Source organism: Hipposideros armiger, unplaced genomic scaffold (assembly GCF_001890085.2).
Source record: "Hipposideros armiger isolate ML-2016 unplaced genomic scaffold, ASM189008v1 scaffold_195, whole genome shotgun sequence".
NCBI classification, from domain to species: Eukaryota; Metazoa; Chordata; class Mammalia; order Chiroptera; family Hipposideridae; genus Hipposideros; species Hipposideros armiger.
Window position 1 is genome coordinate 1,495,333 of NW_017731545.1, and position 19,513 is coordinate 1,514,845.

At 42.3% G+C, this 19,513-nt stretch overlaps 1 protein-coding gene across 9 annotated transcripts in view; it reads left to right on the forward strand.

Annotated features, from left to right (window-relative positions):
• RIN2 (Ras and Rab interactor 2) overlaps positions 1–19,513 on the forward strand; it is a 227,069-nt gene that overhangs the window by 117,787 nt on the left and 89,769 nt on the right. For 3 of the 9 annotated variants that reach the window (XM_019653108.1, XM_019653105.1, XM_019653114.1), the window contains one exon: positions 5,951–6,043. In XM_019653108.1, coding sequence (XP_019508653.1) covers positions 5,987–6,043 — 57 coding nt within the window. In that variant the 5' untranslated portion in view covers positions 5,951–5,986. Of the gene's footprint in view, positions 1–2,953; positions 3,485–4,584; positions 4,630–5,116; positions 5,169–5,650; positions 5,737–5,950; positions 6,044–19,513 lie in introns of those variants that run through there. The other 6 variants (XM_019653107.1, XM_019653111.1, XM_019653110.1 and 3 more) reach the window with 6 other exon arrangements.

The following is a 19,513-nucleotide window of genomic DNA, read 5'->3' on the forward strand; positions in this document are numbered from 1 at the left end:
TAAGGAAAATAATAATTGTGCTGCTGCAAGACAATATGGAGTAACAGAAAAGATGGTTCGGGACTGGAAATCAAATGAGAAAGCATTAAAGAGTATGCTTTGAGGAAGCCATTCCTTAAAAACCATTCCTTGTAACCCAGATGACTTCTCTGTAAAATCACGTGCACTTACATATCCAACATTTACTGAGCACATATGTGCAAGGCACTGTGTAAGATACTACTCTGAATAAGGCGGAGAGGATCCCCAATGTCTGACTGGCTAATGGAAGATCTTCTCTTCAATTTCTGAAGAAATGGAACCTACTAAGTGTAAATTACAGGCTGAACACGCAGCTTCCTTCAAATTTCCCTGATGGCAACATCTAACTTGATTATGAAGACACCCAGAAATATTTCATGTCTTACTAGGAACAAATAATGTGGCTTCATTGATAAAGAACTGGTTTCAATCTAGAGATCCAGTTTCTTACTTCTGCTATTTTTTATTACTTCATTGTATGAAGAATCAAATAAAAGCAAGCTATTCAGAGACCTTGTGGTTTAGAATGGGTGAATTAAATGAACAGTGAAGGAGAGTCAATTCTTTCTGTCACTAGAGCCGACTGTTAAATTTTCATGCATTTTGCAGCCTTTTGATGTTACCTTGGTATTTTGAAATTGCCAGTGATTAGGAGTATTTGCACCAAAAAATAGGCAAATGCTAAACACTTGGGGCTTTTATTCCCCCAGAAAGCCAGTTTTTAAACATTTTTCAGCACATCACTGTTGAAAAGGGAGGGTAAACATCCTAACGGTGAAGTGGAAGGTTTGTAAAGAGAAACATATGCAGTATCAAGATGAAGGAAAAAGTAGCAAATTAGTACATGGCATTCCAGGCAATAGATGCCCTAGGGGGCTAGTTTGTTATATAGGGATGATGAACCTCTATTTTTCCTTCATAGAGGTGGTTTTAATCTGGAACATTTTTATTTTATTTATTGTGGTAAGAACACTTAACGTGAGATCTACCCTCTTGAACAGGACATTTTTATGTAGCCATTTGGACTCTGTGTATGTTCCTTACTCTGCTTCACTAATGACGTATGAGTAGGCTGTTAGTTAGCCAAACAAAAAATATTAGAAGAATGAAGAGTAATGAGATTAGAATTATAATGGTCTATTACAGCGTAATAGAGTATACCTTGGAAAAGAAAGCTCTAAACTCAAGTGCTTATAGGTTGACAAGTAGACCCTGAGGAAAACCTGGAGTGTGTGGCTTCCCATCCATGACGTCCTTTGGGTTAACAGCCAATGTGGCTTATGAAACTTCCTCATTGTATGTGCACAGTCACTATACAATGTGCAGGATGTGTGACCACTTACCACATGGAGCTTTCAAATGAGGAGGTTTGACCAGACACACACTTCTGAAATGCCAAAAGAGAATTACCTTGCAGATAGCTGCCCTCTTCTCCTTCTCAGCCCTGTTCCTCATGGGTAGAGTGCACCAACCCTGAGTCCAGCACCTCCCTCAGGAGAAGCTGTCTCTCAAGGAAGTAATAGACATGTCTGCAGGGATGTGGAAGAGAGATCCACCTTGTTACCAAGAAATAAAATGAGGGCATGGGGTGAGACATAAGAGAAGAAAGGCAGTTTCCCATCCATGAAAAGGAGGAATTTCTAGCCAGCAGAGCTGCCCACCTGTTGCCCAGGGTGGTGCACATTGCCATCGGTGGAAGTGTCCTCACCTCAGCACATGGGCACCTGCAGAGCTTCTGCAGTGTGGACGAGGCAAAAGGCTGAGATACCAGTTTTCCAAGGAGGGATGGGATGGACCTCCACCAGAATTAGCCCCATTTACAGGCCAATTGTATGAGCAGCAGAAATGCAGTTTCACCCCTGAGCACCTTCAAAATAATAATAATAATAATAATAATAATAATAATAATAATAATTACTATCCTTGGTTATTCTTGAGAAAACTGAGCATTGTTTCTAAAAACACAGTAATTGAGTGAGTAGGCTGGGAATACAGGTCTTTGCTTCTGGTTTCTTACTTCCCACAAATTGCTTTCTTTTTTTGGATGAATAGTTTTCATGACCTGCTCTTTAAAAAAAAAGTTTGATTATTGACTGAGGGAAAATGAGAGCTGGATGGTGACTCAAGATGCTTAAAGAAAGAAAAAAATTAAAAATTCACATAACTTGAATTGTCAAGCCAGAGCCTGAAAGAGTTTTTCTGTCCAACTTATAAAAGCTGTGGTAATACCAAGAGAATTATGGAAATATTAAGAGACCTGCCCTGGACCCAGACACTAGAGCCACCCACTTGCTTCTACCTCTCTTATTAAAGACAAACAAAAAACATTAGAAAGAGAGAAGATTTGCCATTATCAGGCGAGGTGAAGTGCATTTCTTGGGATTGGCTTTGACCTGACAGGTCCCGAAGGGTGAGTCACTTTCTCATACTCCAGTCAATTTGATTGTAAAGTAATTATAGCAACGAAATCTTGTTTACTAAGAACTGAAGTTCACTCTGCCTGGCTTGAAAGAAGAACAAAAAGGTAGTGATGAGAACGCTTCTGTGGCAATTCGCACAGCAGCTTCGAGATAAGAACCCATGACTTGAATAAGCTACGTTTCTTTTAAATCGCACTTGTGAGTGATGGATGCCAATGTTTAAGTGTTACTGCTGCATCTCTTGTGGGTTTGCACTTGTGATCGCAGGCAAATAAAGTAGGAAAGTACAGTTTGATTAAATAAATCAAGAGTGGAGCGGGGAGACAGGAAGGGGAGGGGGGGAGAGCAGGAGAGGAGGATGACACATCTCAGATCTCTGTGTTGCCAAGATCTGGCCGGTGGCCAGGTAGAGCAAAAGCTGGAAGCGCGCCAGTGACTCAACCCAGTTCCACTGATCAATGAACAGGATAGGCACTTGGTGTTCCTGTCCCCATCCGCCCGCCTGCAGCCCAAGTCCAGGCAGTGGAGCCTCAGCGCCTGTCCTCAGTGGCTCTGTAGAATGGGCTGGAAAGCCAACCTTCAACAGACTTTTTACGCGACAGTCAAGGTAGCCTGAAGCCTGGCCGGATGACTCAGGGAGTCCTTTGTGCTGAAATTTCAGGATAGACCTTCACCCCAGCAGTCACTTTTGGGGCCACAAGGGAGCCACAGCTAGGTCTAAAGTGGCAGAGCCTGGTGTTTCTGGAGAGTGAGGAATAATCACTTCCTGCCTTTGTCCTTTAGTGACTGGAGCAACCAGCTTCGTTTACATTCCTTCAGTGGTGTTATTGAAGAGGCTTGGCAGCTCCAAAATGTTTGCAGTGTCCTTTAGTCCCATTAGGACTTTTTTTTTTTTCCGCTAGCTTTTAGCTAGCATCTGGAAAGATCCACTGAACACACTGGGCTGATTTTTCAAGAATCCACTTTACCCTTGAAGGAAACCCGGAAAGGAGCAAGCTTCCACCATCTAACTCTGGAGGAATTGTACAGCCTCTCAAACTACGGTACCTTTTTATTTCTTAGTCTGGCCTGTTACTGGGGTGGTTTTAGGATGAAAATGCTGGTGTAGCCCCCTGGGAGGAGAAGTGGTAGCCGCGAATGGGAAGAGGTAATTGTTTTAAATTCTAGTAAATTTCTGTTCCTATTGAGCCAAGGTGTTAGAGGTTATGGTTTGGGAAGGAAACTATTGCTACAACAGGAAAGACCCTAATCCAGAACTTCTTTGGGGTTCTTAAGAATTTTATTTTTAAAAATTAGAATAATCTGTGATGTGCTGTCTACTCGGATTTCTTTCTGTGGGAAGGACCTGCTGTGACACTTGGCAGCCTGTTCTTATCGCCTGCTCACATCTCCATCCTGGAGCGGCCTCTTAAAGAAGGAGTTGATGCGACCTGCATCTTTTTGAAGAAATGCGATGGATCTGCCTGCTCCATACAGAATCCAAACTGCATGTTTCATTGAGGACCGCTCGAGTTGAAGTGCACTCATGCATTTTTCAGGCAGCTAATTGAACTAGTAAATTTCTGGAATTCAAACTGCTCCGCTGCTATAGGCAAAATTCCTTGCCTGTCATGGCCCATCAGAAAGGGTTTGTATACGGCAGATTTCTGAACAGAACAGAGTCGTAGGTCTGGATGAGGAATGAAGTCTTGGCTCTTGCTGAGCCGTTCCTTAACTGCTGTGCGATGTCAAATCCCTTGCCGAGAAAAAGTCCGAAAGAAAAAGAATTACAGACATTAGGCTTGGTTTCAAGAAGTGTACTTTTTTATTTGTGTGCTTCTGGGTCGAAACAGTTAATCGCTTGCTCCGCAAGGTTACAGAGTGGTTCCCATTCCACCCTTCGTTCTGAACACAGCACTGTGTTTTCTTCCTGGAGTCGCTCCAGTCTGTGGACTTGGTTAATAAGTGATGAACTTCAAAGGCCGTGGACCTGGGACTCCATTAAGTGGCTGAGCCCAAGAATCTGAACCTCTGGAGTCAGCACAATTGCAGTGCAAAGCTCACCAGTCTTCTGAAGACATTTTTGGAACCTGGCCTTCATCCAGTAGTATTACAAGTGAAAAGAAATGCAGGGAAGACACCTCTGAACTTTTAAAGTGACCGAGTGATGGAGAAATGACTAAAATAGGTGAAGGTTCCAGAAGGAGGGGTGGGTGTTTGCTGCATTATTATTTTTTCCTAGATGGGATCCCACAGGTTGTGGCAGCCCACCATGGATGTGAATGGAGAGGCAAATCTTGGGGCTGAAATGAGCCTCTCTTGAAAGAGCGTTGCTTACTCACGCATGTGCAGTTCTCAGCAAAGTAATTATGCTTTTCCACTTGTTGAACCATCCCTTTGGTGCAGCTGGCTCTCTGTCCCCCAGCTAATAATGAAACAGCCTCAGCAAACTGGCACTGGCTTCCGTGGCTTCAGTGTCTCCCCACTCCACCCCCACAGCTGAACCCCTTTTAATATTCCTTAATGTGGTTCGAGATGTTTTCATTGAATATTTTTTTTATTGTCCTTCCGCTGTATGCTTTGGAGTTAGGACCAGCTAATATCTTGTGTTCTGGTGAACAGAAGGAATCGTGAGTAGGAGGGTGGTTTTATAATTACTGCTGGCCCAGCCTTGCTGGGTGAGGAAGGTTTGGGGACACTCCCCAGGTCTTCTCAATGCATGCTGGCCAGGTATGGCCAGCTGCCTAGGTATGTATTTGTTTTACCTACATTGAAGGCTTTGTGACCAAAAGGGAAGGGTATTGGATTTTGATGCTTGAATGAGGGAAATTCCAAGCTCAAATAGCCAGGGTTATGATTCAGAATCATATCATGCCTCTAAATTTCTCTCCACATTTTCAAAAGGGCATCCCCCCCCCCCCCCGGGCTATCATAAAACTGTTTACATCTGTTTCTTACACAAACTGACCTCTGTAAACAGGGACACAGGATTTCATTCCAATCTTTGATTTCTAAAGAGGAAATAGAAGGATTAATTCCCAGTGCCCTTGTGTTGACCTTGCCTGGGGGAGAGGGCTAACAGAGCTAAGGATGACCTCATCCCATTCCAGCAGGATTTCCTAGGACATGCACCGCCTCATTCTTCCACTGTCCCTCCGTGATCAGCCACATTAACTCCATAAGCTTTGGAGCAATTATGGTGACATCTAATATTGGCCCCTTTAGGACTTGAGTGTGAGGTCAAGCAAACACACAAAGCCATCATTATGCTTTCTGCAGTCCCAGAGACCCCCTGTGTCAGCTGGAGAAGCGGGAGGTGGGACAGTGAGGTGGGGGCATAGTCTAGGAACTGTGCTGTCTGAGGCAGGAAATCAGCCTGAAAGGAGATGGAAGGGCTTTGGTGGGAAATAAATGGCACTGTGTTGTTGACGGAAAAAGATCTTGGCAGGACTGTTGTTGTGAGTGTTCTGTGGCTTAGAAAGGAATTTCCTACAGGCTGGACTAACCATTAAAAATGTCTCTACCTTCAGGAGTCCCAGGCATGCAGTAGAGCCTCACTGGTGGAAATGTCAGCTTGGACCATGGGTACCCGCAGTTTGGACAAGCGAGGAAGTTTCTTTAAGGTAAAAAGAAGGCTTGGTTGGGATCGCTCAGCGGCAGCTTGCTCCCTTTCCTGGGCTGCCTTGGGTGCTGCAGACGCTCCGGCAAGCTGCAGGGGAAGCCTGCTCTCTGAGCCAGCTCGGGCTGTGGGAGCTCTCCTGAGCCCAGCTGTGAGCTGTTACCAGGTTTGAGAGTAGTTTGGGGCTTTCGTGAGTTAGTGCTTCCAGACGGGCCCAAAACCCAGGCACTGAGAGATGCCACCCTGTGTAAGACAGTTGAGGCAATCTCTATTTGTCAACGGCTCAGTCCTTCCTTTTTCGGCTGGATTGTTTTACGATGGAAGTTGGACTTTGCATTCCAGTGAATCAGTGCTGTTGGCCCTGTGTTTTGTGTTTTACACTTTGCTCGGTTGTATGAATCACTGAAGTGCTCGTTAAACAAAAAAACAAACAAAAAAACAACAACAACAAACAGATTCCTTGGCCTCACCCTTTACTGACTGAATATTATTTGATGGTATATTTTATCAAACACCCCAGATGCCTCTTATGATCAGGCAAGAGAGAACCAAGGCAGCATTAGAATTATACAACTTTTCTATATGCATATTGATGTTGATGGGATAAAATTACCTTACTAGTTTAAGATTCTAAATGGGTATTGTATATACTGTGTGTATATGTGTGTTTTAAATTAAGACTTGGGAGTCATTTGCAATTTACACTTGGAAATAATTTCCTTCTTATGACTTTTGCTCTGTGTTCTTTTACCCACCCTCAAAATAATGCATACTCATTGTAGAACATTTGGGAAATACAGAATCATGTAAAAGAGTAGAAAAACTGAGGTAAAGTGTACATTTGAAATGTGTCATAGGCAGGCTCTTAGCAGCAAGGTTGCCGGTCCGACATCCATATGGGATGGTGGGCTGCGCCTCCTCTCCCCGCAACTACGATTGAACACAGCACCTTGAGCTGGGCAGCCGTGAGCTGCAGACAGGCAGCTGGATGGCGACTGGACTTGGAGCTGAGCTAGCTGTGCCCTCCACAACTAAGATTGAAGGACAGCGGCTTGGCTATTCCTCTTCCCCGGTTCCCCTCCCCCAATTCCCCAATGAAACCTTTAAAAAAAAAAAGATTATATTACAATTATAGAAGCGGAGAATAGTGAAGAGTTACTTAAAATGAGCCCTGGTTAGACAGAGCCTGGGAATATTTCTGATTGTATAGGTCCTGTACTTTTGAGAATTACTGTGTGTTTTGATTGCATTAACATATATGGTCCTTAGAGATAGTATTTTTCATAGTAAGTTAAAAATGGTTTTATGATTATGTATTTTTGTCGTGTTGATTGCTTTTGTAAAGCTTTTAGAATACTTTTTTAGGGTATGTGTAAAACAGTGGGGTAGTTACTTTATCCAACTAGATACTCACTTTTTGAGTTATTTATTTCATAACTTTTTCCTCTTATGTAGCTTTAAGTGTATGAAAAATAGCAAAATTGAGTGAGCTGTTGTTCACTATCCATCTTTTGTACTTTAAGCTTTGGAAAAGAAGAGCTCCTTTCTTCTTTTTTTTGAAGATTTTGTTGGGGAATTGGGGGACGGGAGCACCGTTGGGGAGTCTGGGAGGGGGAGCAGACACGTTGCTGTCCTTTTGTTCTTCAGTCTACTTGTGGAGGATGTCACTTCACTGGCCCATGTTGGTATTATCATTGTGCTCTTCCCGGGTGAGGCAGTCGCTTGCCGGCCATTCGACGGCCACTCATGGTGGCTCTTGGCAGCTCACACCGGCTACCAGCCACTCACGGTAGCTTACAGCAGCCCACTGCAGCTTCACTGCAGCTTCCACCGTTGCCGGCGACTCATAGCAGCCCAGCTCCAGGTTGAGCTGTTGTTCAGCATCTTAGCTGTAGAGGGCGCAGCGTCAGCGGCCCATGTGGGATCTGAACTGGGGCCCTGCTGCTCAGAGCTGGCGTCCCAAGCCAACTCCTAACCAATGCGCCACTCGGCCGGCCCAGAAGACCTCCTTTCTTACAGTTGGAATAGTACTCATTTATCCCCTTACTTACCCAACATATTGAGGGCCTTTGGTGTGGGGAGGTAGGTATTCTCTGAGGCTCCATAACACAATCTGTTGAAAATCATGGTATAGGCAAATGATATTATTTGTTGAAAACTTCAGGATAAAGACTCCTAAGTTTGTATATTCAGTCTAGGTTACATTTTTAGATATTTGGAGTAAGGTGACTTTAACTTAAATTTTAAAACAGTCTTTGAGGAATACATTAAATGTAAGCAAGCTTTCATGCTTGCACATGCATGCTTTAAAAGTGCATATACTTTATTGTATACCTTAAACTTAACACAATGTTATGTGTCAATTATATCTCAATAAAGTTGGGAAAAATAATAAGTAAAGATAAATACAAAAAACCCCAGTGGTTTATTTTTACACTTTTCTGATTAATTTTCTTGCCCAACAGAAAATTGGTAAAAAAAAAAAAAATGTGTCATAGGCAGATGTTGAAACACCAAACCTTTCCTCAATGAGGAATGATATAGAGGCCTCTTAACTTTATTAAGGAGGAAAACTGACAATTTTACTAATTGTTGTTGGAAGTATGTATTAACTCGCATTTAAATGCTTCCTATTTTCAAAAGACCAAACTTGATGTTTTGTGTCAGTTATGGACTCCATAAAATCCATCAGAAGAGCCTGTTGATAAAGGAAAGCTAAGTTCAGTAGCTGACTGTGGTAAGGGAGGACATCGCTGGGACACAGTCCTGTTGTTGTCTAAGCAAGAGGAGGTTGGGAGACATATCTGTAGGGTTTAGAGGTCTAGGTCCAAATCCTTTAAGCTGTGTTTTTCAAGCACAGAAGTGATTGGATTTCAGCAAAGTTTGTGCCATAATAGTACAGGATTGATGGCTACAACAAGACAAGGGTTCTTGAGTTTTGGCAAGTAATCCATTATTGACAAGCAAGCTGTTTTCCCAGGTGAACAAACCATTCACTTAGAACAGATTGTTTTATAGGAATTTCTTGCAGCAAACAAGTTGTTTATTGGTTTACAGCCTTAACTTTCTGGGCAAGAATATCCTGGAAGAAATATGAGTCGTGATCAAAAACTACGGTGAATGTTTAAATTAAAAAATATGATTACAGTAGAAGACACATTGCCATTAATCACCCTCAAAATACTCCCCCTCACTTCCAACACACTATCCCATCTTGCCATTTTCTGAAGCAGTTCTGGAAGTCCTCTTTTGTGAGTGTCTAGTTGCGCTGCCGTGGCTACCTCGATGTTCTGAATTGATTCAAAACGTTTACTTTGCATGGTCATTATAACTTTGGGGAAGAACCAGAAGTCGCACGGTGCCAGATTCAGTGAATAAGGGGGATGAGGACACACCGTAGTGTTATTATTTGACAGATTTCCATACCAGAAGCAATGTGTGACATGGAGCCTTTGCATTGTGATAAAAAAATACAGTGAATGCTGCTGCTGAGTGCCATCCAATGGAAAGGCAGGGATCTTCAATACGGAAAGTGGCACATCGAATCTTAGTAACAGTGTATGACAAGTTTCAACTTGTTCAGTCAGTTAGTCGGGTGTGAGCTATGGTTGAGAGAAGTGTATTTTAAAATGTGCCTTAAATATCATCCTCCATCATGACAACGCTCCATGTCACACATTGCTTCTGATATACGGCGATTTCTGTCAAATAAAAACATTAAGGTGTATCCTCATCCACCTTATTAACCGGATCTGTCACCGTACAACTTCAGGCTCTTCCCCAAAGTCAGAATAATTCAGGATATTGAGGCAGCCATGACAGCTCAACTAAAGGCACTCACAAAAGAGGACTTCCAGAACTGCTTCAGAAAGTGGTAAGAACGATGGGATGTGTGTTGGAAGTGAGGGGGAGTATTTTGAGGGGTATTAATGACAACATGTCTTTTACTGTAATAATTTTGTTTTCTTGTTTAAATAGTCACCTTATTGTTTGATTACACCTCCTAGTTATGTTGACACAGATGGTCTTGATTCTCAGTACTAATAGTTAAGCTATGTGGACATAGCAGTCTTAATTCTCAATCAGTTTACTCAATTTAAATCAAACCTACATAGTGTCCTTCCTCATAAGGCAGACGAGGGGCTCCTCCAGTCTCCTGCAGACCACACGCTAAACCCATCAGGTTTCTGACTTGTCTCCAGTTCCTGGATTCTGTCTTAGGCTGAGATATTTATTTTATCCTGGTAGAAGGGATTAACCCAACCCCCTCCTTAACCCAAGGCACTACCTACATCAATCTAAATACTGACTAGTCCATAATTACCACTTATGCTCAGGAAGTGCAGTGGAGCTGAATCATATGTAGTAGCTAGCTATTAAAGTCAAGGCAAAAGGAGAAAATTGAGTATAGTCAAAATTGCCTTTGAAATTTCCTTTAGGAAGGGGCCTTGCTGGACCCAGTTTTTTCTGCAGTCCTGGGGAAAAAAATTTTGTTTTTAATTTTCAGTTGAACAGTAGGTTAAATGTCATTAACTTGTATTTCTGGGCTATGGCCTATAAAAGAATCAATTGGCAAGAGTTTAGAGGCCTGCCTGAACCTGCTGAGAGTAAGTTCTACTTGTCCATCTCTCCTGAGTCAAATGCCCTTGAGGAAAATGTGGGCAAAGTGGCCTTCACTATTTAACTTGGTATTGTCTGTCTTGTTTTTGTTTTACAGAGCTGAAATTTATTTAAGTTAGATGTTTGTGTAAATGATATAGTTACCGTATACAGTTGACCCTTCAGTAACATGATTTGAACTACGTGGGCCCACTTATATGTGGATTTTTTTCCATAAATATAGTCAGTCCTTTGTATCCAGGGATTTTCCAACTGTGGAACGAAAATGCTGTTTTTCATCTGAGGTTGGCTGAATCTGCAGGTGCCAAGGGCCAACTACAGAGTCAAAAGTTATATGAAAGGTTTTTGGTTGCTTGGGGCTTGATGCTCCTAACTCCATGTCAAGGGTCAACTGTACTTCTTTCTTTCCTCTTCTTTATAAACATTGTTATTCTTTACTATGGAAATACGTAATTATTATTATGGAATAATATTATTAACATAATTTTAAAAATAAATATTATTATTAATTATTTCATAATTTAGGCATGTAGTTATCTGTAAGGATGAAGTAAACTGCACTCTGGACATTTAATAGTGACTCTTTAGAGGTTTGGTTCGAAAATGCTAGAGTGCAGTTATTGAGATGGCTCAGCACATTCTGGGACCCACTGGGCCTTCATTTATTCCTTATGATTTTATTTCTATATACCTGTGCACCTAAATATTGAGCACCTATGATCAACTAGGTGCTGAGGAGAGAAAAACCAGAGGCCATCCTGACCTCATGGAGTTTTCAGTCTGGTAGCAAAGAAAGACATTAATCAAATAATCACAACACTAAACCCATAATAATAAATCATAAGAGAAAACACTGTTTTGCATGAGAAGTAAAAGGGGCTTTGAGAATATCTGATGTAACACAGGGTTCCAGAGAAATCTTTCCTGAGGAAGTGGCCTTTGATTTGCGAGCCGAAATTGACTCCATATTATCTAGGGAGGTGGATAGCACTAAATTTCGGAATGACTCTTAGGTAGTGCTGTTCTCCACATCACCAGTGGTGCTTTATAACCAGATAGGGCAATTTCATAAAGCATGAAAATTTTTGGTTATATTCTTGGCTCATAGATGAATTCACATGCTTATTATACCTTTCTTAGTTATTAGGGTTCATGTGATTTTTGTGTAAAGCATAGATAATTGAAAGGCGATCACTGGACTTCTTTTTCATCATTTTCTACCCCTATCCAGTTTGTGTATTTAAGCCAGAGTTGCTAACCACTAGTAGCAAGCCTTGATTTGTGGCTTCGAATCTGTTCTGGCTCATGGAAATGACTCAGATAAGTCGCAGGACATGAGAGTTGTGGATAATTCACCGATTGAGTATTCTGGGGTAAATGAGAATGCCCCATGGTTATTGTTCATGTGGATGACATCCCAGAATCCTGGCCACAGAAATCCTATGCTGGACAAACACATTTTCCACAGTCCTTTCCAGAGCCATTGTTAATTTAACTCAACCACCTGTGAGAAATAGTATCCTGCTGCTCTATAAGACCTCTGTGAAAACACATGAGGCAGGCCTGTGATACCCTGGACAAGGCAGCCAAAGTTATTTGTCCTTAAGTCATAGCTGTGGACACCTATTGCTATCAGATTTCAAGGTTGTGTTATGTAAAAGAGACTATGTGAGAAAAACATTGTCTAGGCTGGTAAACTTCGAAGTGGTCCTGCACAGGGGAGAGAAGCTCAAAGTCATCTTTGATTCATTTTTTTCCTGAATTCCACAGCTTCCTCCAAACCCTCCCATCCAGGCACCCAGTGCTGGCAAATCCCCTTCAAGTCTCCAAAATCTATACCCTTCTTTCCTGTTTTTCACCCACCTCCCTACTTCTTTCATTTGTGAGCACTATTGATTTTGCTCATAATCCACCTGCATCACCATTTGTTTATTTTCTCACAAACCATTCCATCCATCCATGTTACCTGATTGTAGACGCTGGCTCATGTGGGCCCAGGACCAAGTCTGTACTCTTCACCTTGACATTCAAGGACTTTCAGGCTGTGTTTCCACCTTCTCCTGAACTCTTCCTCCATCAGTCCTGCCATTGTGTCATCATGAGTTTGCTCCTGTGGCTCAAACCCGCCAATGCTCCAGGCTTTGCCCATCCTTCCTCTACTCCCTCACCTTTCACCTCGCCCCATCTGGTCCCCAACTACCCTTCCAGGCTGGCATACACCCACTTTATCCACTGAGAGTGGAACTCCCATGGGCTGAGCTGATGTCTACCTTTACTTTTGTCTGAAGAAAAAATTGTGACAGAAATGTTGTGTACGAAGGCCTAGCTGTGGCCCCAGTGTAGTGCCAGAAAGCAAATTTTAACTCATAACTTGAGCTCTGCCAGGGGGGGTTTGCTTTGCCCTTTTCTTGCCATATCCTTGACCCTGAGGGGCATCCTCTTATAGCAGAGAACAATGCCAGAAAGGACCACTGTGAATTGTCCACTCAACAATTCTAATTTCTCTCAGCTATGCATGGGCGAGCCTGTCCTTGCCAGCCTGTAGGTTGGTAGTTTCCTCTTTCTGAGTGCCTACTTCCTGCCTGCCTTTGCCTCTGGGACAGGGGAACAGTTGGTCTTAACTAACCAGGAAGAAAATGTGTTTTGACTACAGGGACCTTGCTCTCTTGTGCCTCCAAACTGCTCATTCTGTGGGGGCATGCCCTGAGCCGGGGCTCACAAACCAGCTGGGCTGTTCAGGGCTCAGCTCAGCAGCTGATGCTCAGTTTGAGAAATCCTCATTTTGTCATTTTGCATGGATAACAGGTGCATCATGTCTGTCTTTAGAAACAGAAAGCCTGTGATTATGGTTCAGAGAAGCCATAGTAGAGCTCTCTGGCATCATAATTGAATAGAGGTACAACTTACTCTGAAGAAACCTAATTGCTAAAATCTGATTCTACAAACTATTGGGTTGTCGGGAAAGTCATGACGTATTTTTCTGTTTTTCAATGCAAAAATGCGTCATGACTTTCCTGACGACCTAGTAGATAAACCGGGTGATGATTCAGTTTACCCAACTAACTTCCCTTAACCCAGGCTATCCTTGGTTGGCATTTTAAAGTTACTCTGTTTTCAAAACTTCTGCCTGCAGCAAATTTTCTATCATCCAGAAATGGCACCACTGCACATCTTGGGCCTCAGTGATTTTGGCATTTGAGTTTTCAGACTGTTCTTTGTGCAGAGAGACATTTTTCTGCTTGCACAGCCCAGGACAGCAGTTCACTGTTGTGTACAGTGGACAGAGATGGCAGGAGCTTGAAAAATAATGGATAAAACCAAAATCACATTTTAATCAATAATTTCATTGAACAAGTCCTTACATGGATCTGTGGATGCTTAAAAGTCATAGATATGAGTGTTGCTCCCTTGATCTCCCAGCACAACCCCTGAGCAGTGAATAAACGTCACATCTCATGTCAAGCATCCAGGAGGCACCATATACCAGTCTACGACCAGGAAAGTACTAAGCACCTTTCAGTGGAAACAAAATAGCAATTAGAGATTTGGTTAGAGTGATTGACATATTGATAATTACTCATAATAATATTGTAAAGCATACCTGACATTAGAATTTGAATGTGTCTTTTATTTTCCATAAATAAGTTCTTCTGAGACACTTATAGCTGGAAAGGCATAGGCAGTGCTGTGCCACAGAAATACAAGTAAGCCACAGATGTCATTTTACGTGTTCTAGTAGCCACAAAAGTAAAATAGATTTTAACTGATTTTAATAATATACATACATAATCGATTTTAATAATATACAGAGGGTGCCAAAAAAAGTGTATACACAGTTTAAGAAAGGAAAAAACTATTAAAATTGTAATACTCAATATATACCAATAACAAAAGATGAACAAGTCACATTTGACTTCTGCAATTACAAGAGGTGCTCAAAGTGGTTACCATCAGTGTCCAGACACTCCTGATTACGGCAAACATTGTTTGGTAGGCTTCTGTGGCAAGTGTGTGAACTGTTCCAACACCATAGCAGAAGCAGCAGGACTTGTTGCTGTGCAAGACCTCCCAGATCTTTTCTTGCGCACATCACTCTCGGTACCATGCATCTCAAACTTACCACGAATGCGTGCAATTGTTAGGCGTGTTGGAGGTTCTGTTGCACACTCACACCTCCATTGTCATTGTGCTTCCACAACATTCTCAAATTTCAAATACTACTTCTAAATGGTCCTGCGCTCCTCAAACTACAACTGTGCTTCCGCCATTTTCTTTGACTGTCCTGCCTGTTGCATGGTGACTCTAGCATTCATTTGATTAATGCTATCTTTTGAGCGAACGTCATACTACACATTGCTACCATAATTCAACTTCAAAAGTAATACATAGATAACTTCTCTTAAAACATACATACATTTTTTGGCACCCCGGTATTTTTTTTAACCTAGTATATCTAAAATACTATCATGTCAACATGTAATGAATATAAAAATATTAATCAGATATTTATGTCCTTTTCTTTTGTACAACAACTGTGAAATTCGTGTGTATTTTACACTGAGTACGTCTCAGTTCAGACTAGCCACATTTCACGTGCTCAGCAGCCACATGTGGCTGGTGGCCTCTGTATTGGACAACAAAAGCTTACATTTTCTCTAGCCTAAACCCCCTCCTTTTACAGGTGGGGAAACTGAAGCCCCGGAGGCTGAAGTGCTGGGGCTGGTTAGTCTATTGCAGGGATGGAAATCGGACCTGGCCTGACTTTCTCCTGTGGCACCCCCAACCTATGTGGCTTTCTAAGGGTTTTGCTCTGATCCCTTTCCCCTTTTTCCAGTGAGATCTCCCAGGAAGCTCCATCTGGTGACATCACTGGAACAGTGACTCTCTGGAAGAGAGGTTGGCTTTTTTTGGCTACGGAGCATGTCTCTTATCATCTGCTCCAAACACCTCCAGGACACAGATCTGCCCTCCAAGGCATGACTTTCTAGGAATGCCATGAACTTATTGGTCAGCAATTTCTGTTCATGTTTCAAAAAAGCAATGGATTTCATGGTTTTATAGAGTAGTTTTGTTACCATGCAAAAGGTCTGGCTGCTCACCACAAGCCAAAACTCTCGAGGCGAGATTGGTGGAAAGAAAAGCAGGTTTTATTCCAAAATGCCAATGTTAAGGGAAGACAGTGGACTGCCTGTCACAAAGGCTGCCTTCCTTCTTTTCATATCGCCAAAAGCTTTTATAGAGATGCAAGGAAGGGCAGAACAAAGAAAGAAGGAGAAGTCGGCCAGGCAACTTCAGGAAAAGGACTTCCTGGAGGCTGGTCTGCCCCAGGGTCAGGAGTGAATCCCATACAGATGCAAAAAAAAAAAAAAAAAAACCAGGCCAGGTGTGCACAATGGTCTGAAGTAAACAGAACCGTTGGAACTAGTGTGCATAATAAATGTACAGTAAACATAGACATCAAGTTTGGGTGGGAGGAGAGGCAAACACAGAAAGGAAAAAAAAAAACTTTCAGAGTCCCAAGCCAAACCACTGTCAAATCGAATTACATCAGAGGTTTAAATTTCAAAAATAGAAGATATAGGGTTACTGTTACAGTTTTTCCAGCACCTTCTGGCCATCCAGTTCTGATATTACATGTTGCCTGTCTGGCCTCCACACATTCCTCCTGGTTTCAAGAAACTGTGGTTTTTTTTCAATCAGAAGTGCAATAGGTTCCCCTGATTCCCCTCAACCACATATTTCTCCAGGCTTACTTGAAACTCTGAGTGTTCACAATTAGGAGTGTGCCCAGAAGGGAGATGTAAGTTTGGACTATTGTGTCATATATGTAATTTTCAGAAAGTTAAAACATAACTCTCATACAAATTAGAATGAACTCTGTCAAAGCTTTATTCAACCAGGAAATTAATGTAAAGCTGGTTCAAAGAACACTGACAAGTAATATATTTGTAGTCAACTTAGAAATGCATTCTGTAATAAGTTTATTGAGTTAAAATAAAAACTGGTTACAGTTTTAGAATACAACGGTAGCCTTTGGGGTATTCTTTTTTTCTGAATAGAAATCAACAGGCTGACATATAGCCTCATAGGGCCTGAGCCCTTCTTTAGTAGCACAAAGCAAAGTCAAACACAGGTATTAAATCATCTTTAGTTGGGCAGTGTTGGCATTGCCCAGAGCTTGTTATCAAGGCAAACTTGACCAGTGGTTCTCAAAGTGTGGTGCCAGCTTCCAGCATCAGCTTCACCTAGAAATTTCTTAGAAATGCAGATTCTTGGAACCACCCCAGAACCAGTGAATCAGATACTCCAAGGGTGGGGCCCAAGCCTGCCAGGGGATTTAAGTGTAAGAACCGCTGCTCTATACTCTATATTTGAATGAGTAGACAGGATGATACAAAAAGCATAGAAACTGCATTCTAGACCTGGCTGCATGTCCCTGTCTGGGAAATGGAGTAATACTGCCTTCCCAGCTGGGTTTTGAGCCCCAATTAGTTCAGACATAGTACTTTAATGATTTCAGTAACTCACTCTCTGTAAGCCTTGATGTTACTGCCACCGTCTGATAAGATGTTCTACTTTTCTGTCTGCTTTCCCACTACGCTGTCACATTTTATTTGCTCACTCAAAAGTGTTTGCACACAGACACACCAGTGGAGATCCTCAGAGGCAGGGTGACTCAGCTGTAACAGACAGAAGCAAAATCACCCCTTTAAGCCTCTAACACCTAACATTGCTATTTATCCACACACAGGTGCTTGGATATTCTCTGTGTTAAGATTCAAAGATGCAGGCTCCTCTCCTCTCCTCTCCTCGGAAAGCCTGGGGGAAATGACTCTTGAACTCTATTGTCTGTATACACCGCCATTTGCCAAAGGAACAGGAGAACAAACAGGAGCAACATGTCCTTCGCTAAATGCTTGACATTTCAGTAAAATGCACTATGTATTTTGGTGCCACTCCACATGCACAGCCCAGCCTTCCTCCTTACTCAACTCCTTTATAAAATTTATGTTTAATTTCACAAACACTATTCCAGGCATCGTTCCAAGCATTTTAAACCCACTAACTTATTTAATCTTCACACTTTCATTATGCCCAGTTTATGGATGAGGAAACTGAAGACATGGAGAGGTTATAAAACTTGCCCAGGGTCACACAGTTTGTGAATTCTGTGCTGGTTCCATGGTGACTGTACTTTGGCTTGGAAGGAATTTCGTAGAGATGGGACTTAGCATCCTTGGGACCTTAAAATGCTGACTCTGTGCCTTGGCCAACTCTGAAATGAAATATGACCCCCCCACCACCACTTTTCATGTCGTGGTTCCTGTGTTGGACACTTGTTAATTGAGATGTGAGCCTGATTTGCTTTTCCTGCTCCTCACCTCCAGCCTGTCCCCTACTGGCCAACCACAACTGTGCCTGTCAGATGGCTGCATTTCAGAGTTTCCTGCCTCAAAAAGTGGGGATGGTTCTTCTCAAAGACCATCAGGAATACATACTTCACCATAATTAGGTTAACTAGCTTGCTGTAACCAGAGGGAGCACGCCAGAAGAGCCATGGGGTGGGAGTGCTCTCAGTATGAGGGAGTTGGGAGGGAATTATTACAGGATTTGGGCTTGTGCTGTGTAATTCTAAGTAAGGAAGAAAGAGTTGCAGGTTAAGCAAAAAAATATATAGGACACTCCTCTGAGTTTCAATTTCAGTTATAGCATAAGTATATCCTATGCAATATTTGGGACATACTTATACTAAAAAATTATTCTTTGATTATCTAAAATTCATATTTAACTGGGCATCCTGTATTTTATCTGGTGACTGCGACGGAGGAGTTAAGTGTTATGAGGACGTGAGGAAAATTCTGTGATTGGGTAGCTGAATAATTTTTATCTAGAAAATGGACGTAGTAAAGAGAGCTGGAGGCATCAATGGTAAAGAAACAGCCGACACTCAGTGTGTGTTAGAATGGGGGCCATTCGGTCATTTTTGTGGTCTGAGTGGCCCGTGCTCCACCTTGTTTCAGACCTGGTCCCTGAGACCTAATGGCCTTGTTGAATTGTGTTTTCACTCTGTATGCATTATTTATGTTTGAGCAGGAGCATGCCAGGAGGCTTTCTCACTCCCTCATTCTATTTCCAGATTCTGGGCTTGTTTCCCAGTCTCCTGAGATGCTGAGGTATCGAAGACGTAAGTTCCTTAGTGTTCTGGTCCAGGACAGCCAGTTAGTTCAGTCTAGGCCCCTGGTTCTCTGGAAATATTTTTGGTTGTCACAACTCAGGTGGAGGTACAACTGGCTGGCTTCCTACAATGCACAGGCAGCCCCCACTAAAAATGATCTGGCCCCAAATTTCCATTGCACTGAGGTTGAGAATTCCTGGTCTGCGATGGAAATTAGGAAGTGACCCATTTCTGAGGTCTCTCTAATTATCTCTGGTGCAGGCCTTCCAGAAGTAGAACTTGAAAGCAAGAAAATTATGTGCATGTACTTAGCACCCACTGTCCTGAATGTGTATCACTGGGAACTAGCTAGGCACCTGGCCTTTAATAGCAGGTGTTCAATAAATATGCTGAATGAAGAAATGTGTAATGTATATATGTGTATATTATACATATATTGTTCATTTATTCAATGAATAATGATTTAGCAGCTACAGTGGCAGGGCCTGTCCTGGGCACTGAGTGTTCCGTGATGGTGAAGCAGATAACAATTAGAGAAACATAAGCTTGCAGGATGGGGGGGGGGTTAGGACTGCCCAACTGGATGATTAGGGAGGGCATCGTAAGGAGGTGGCATTTAAGCAGAACCATGCAAGAGAGAAACAAGAGAACAGAATTCCCAGCAAGAGAGAGGCACGT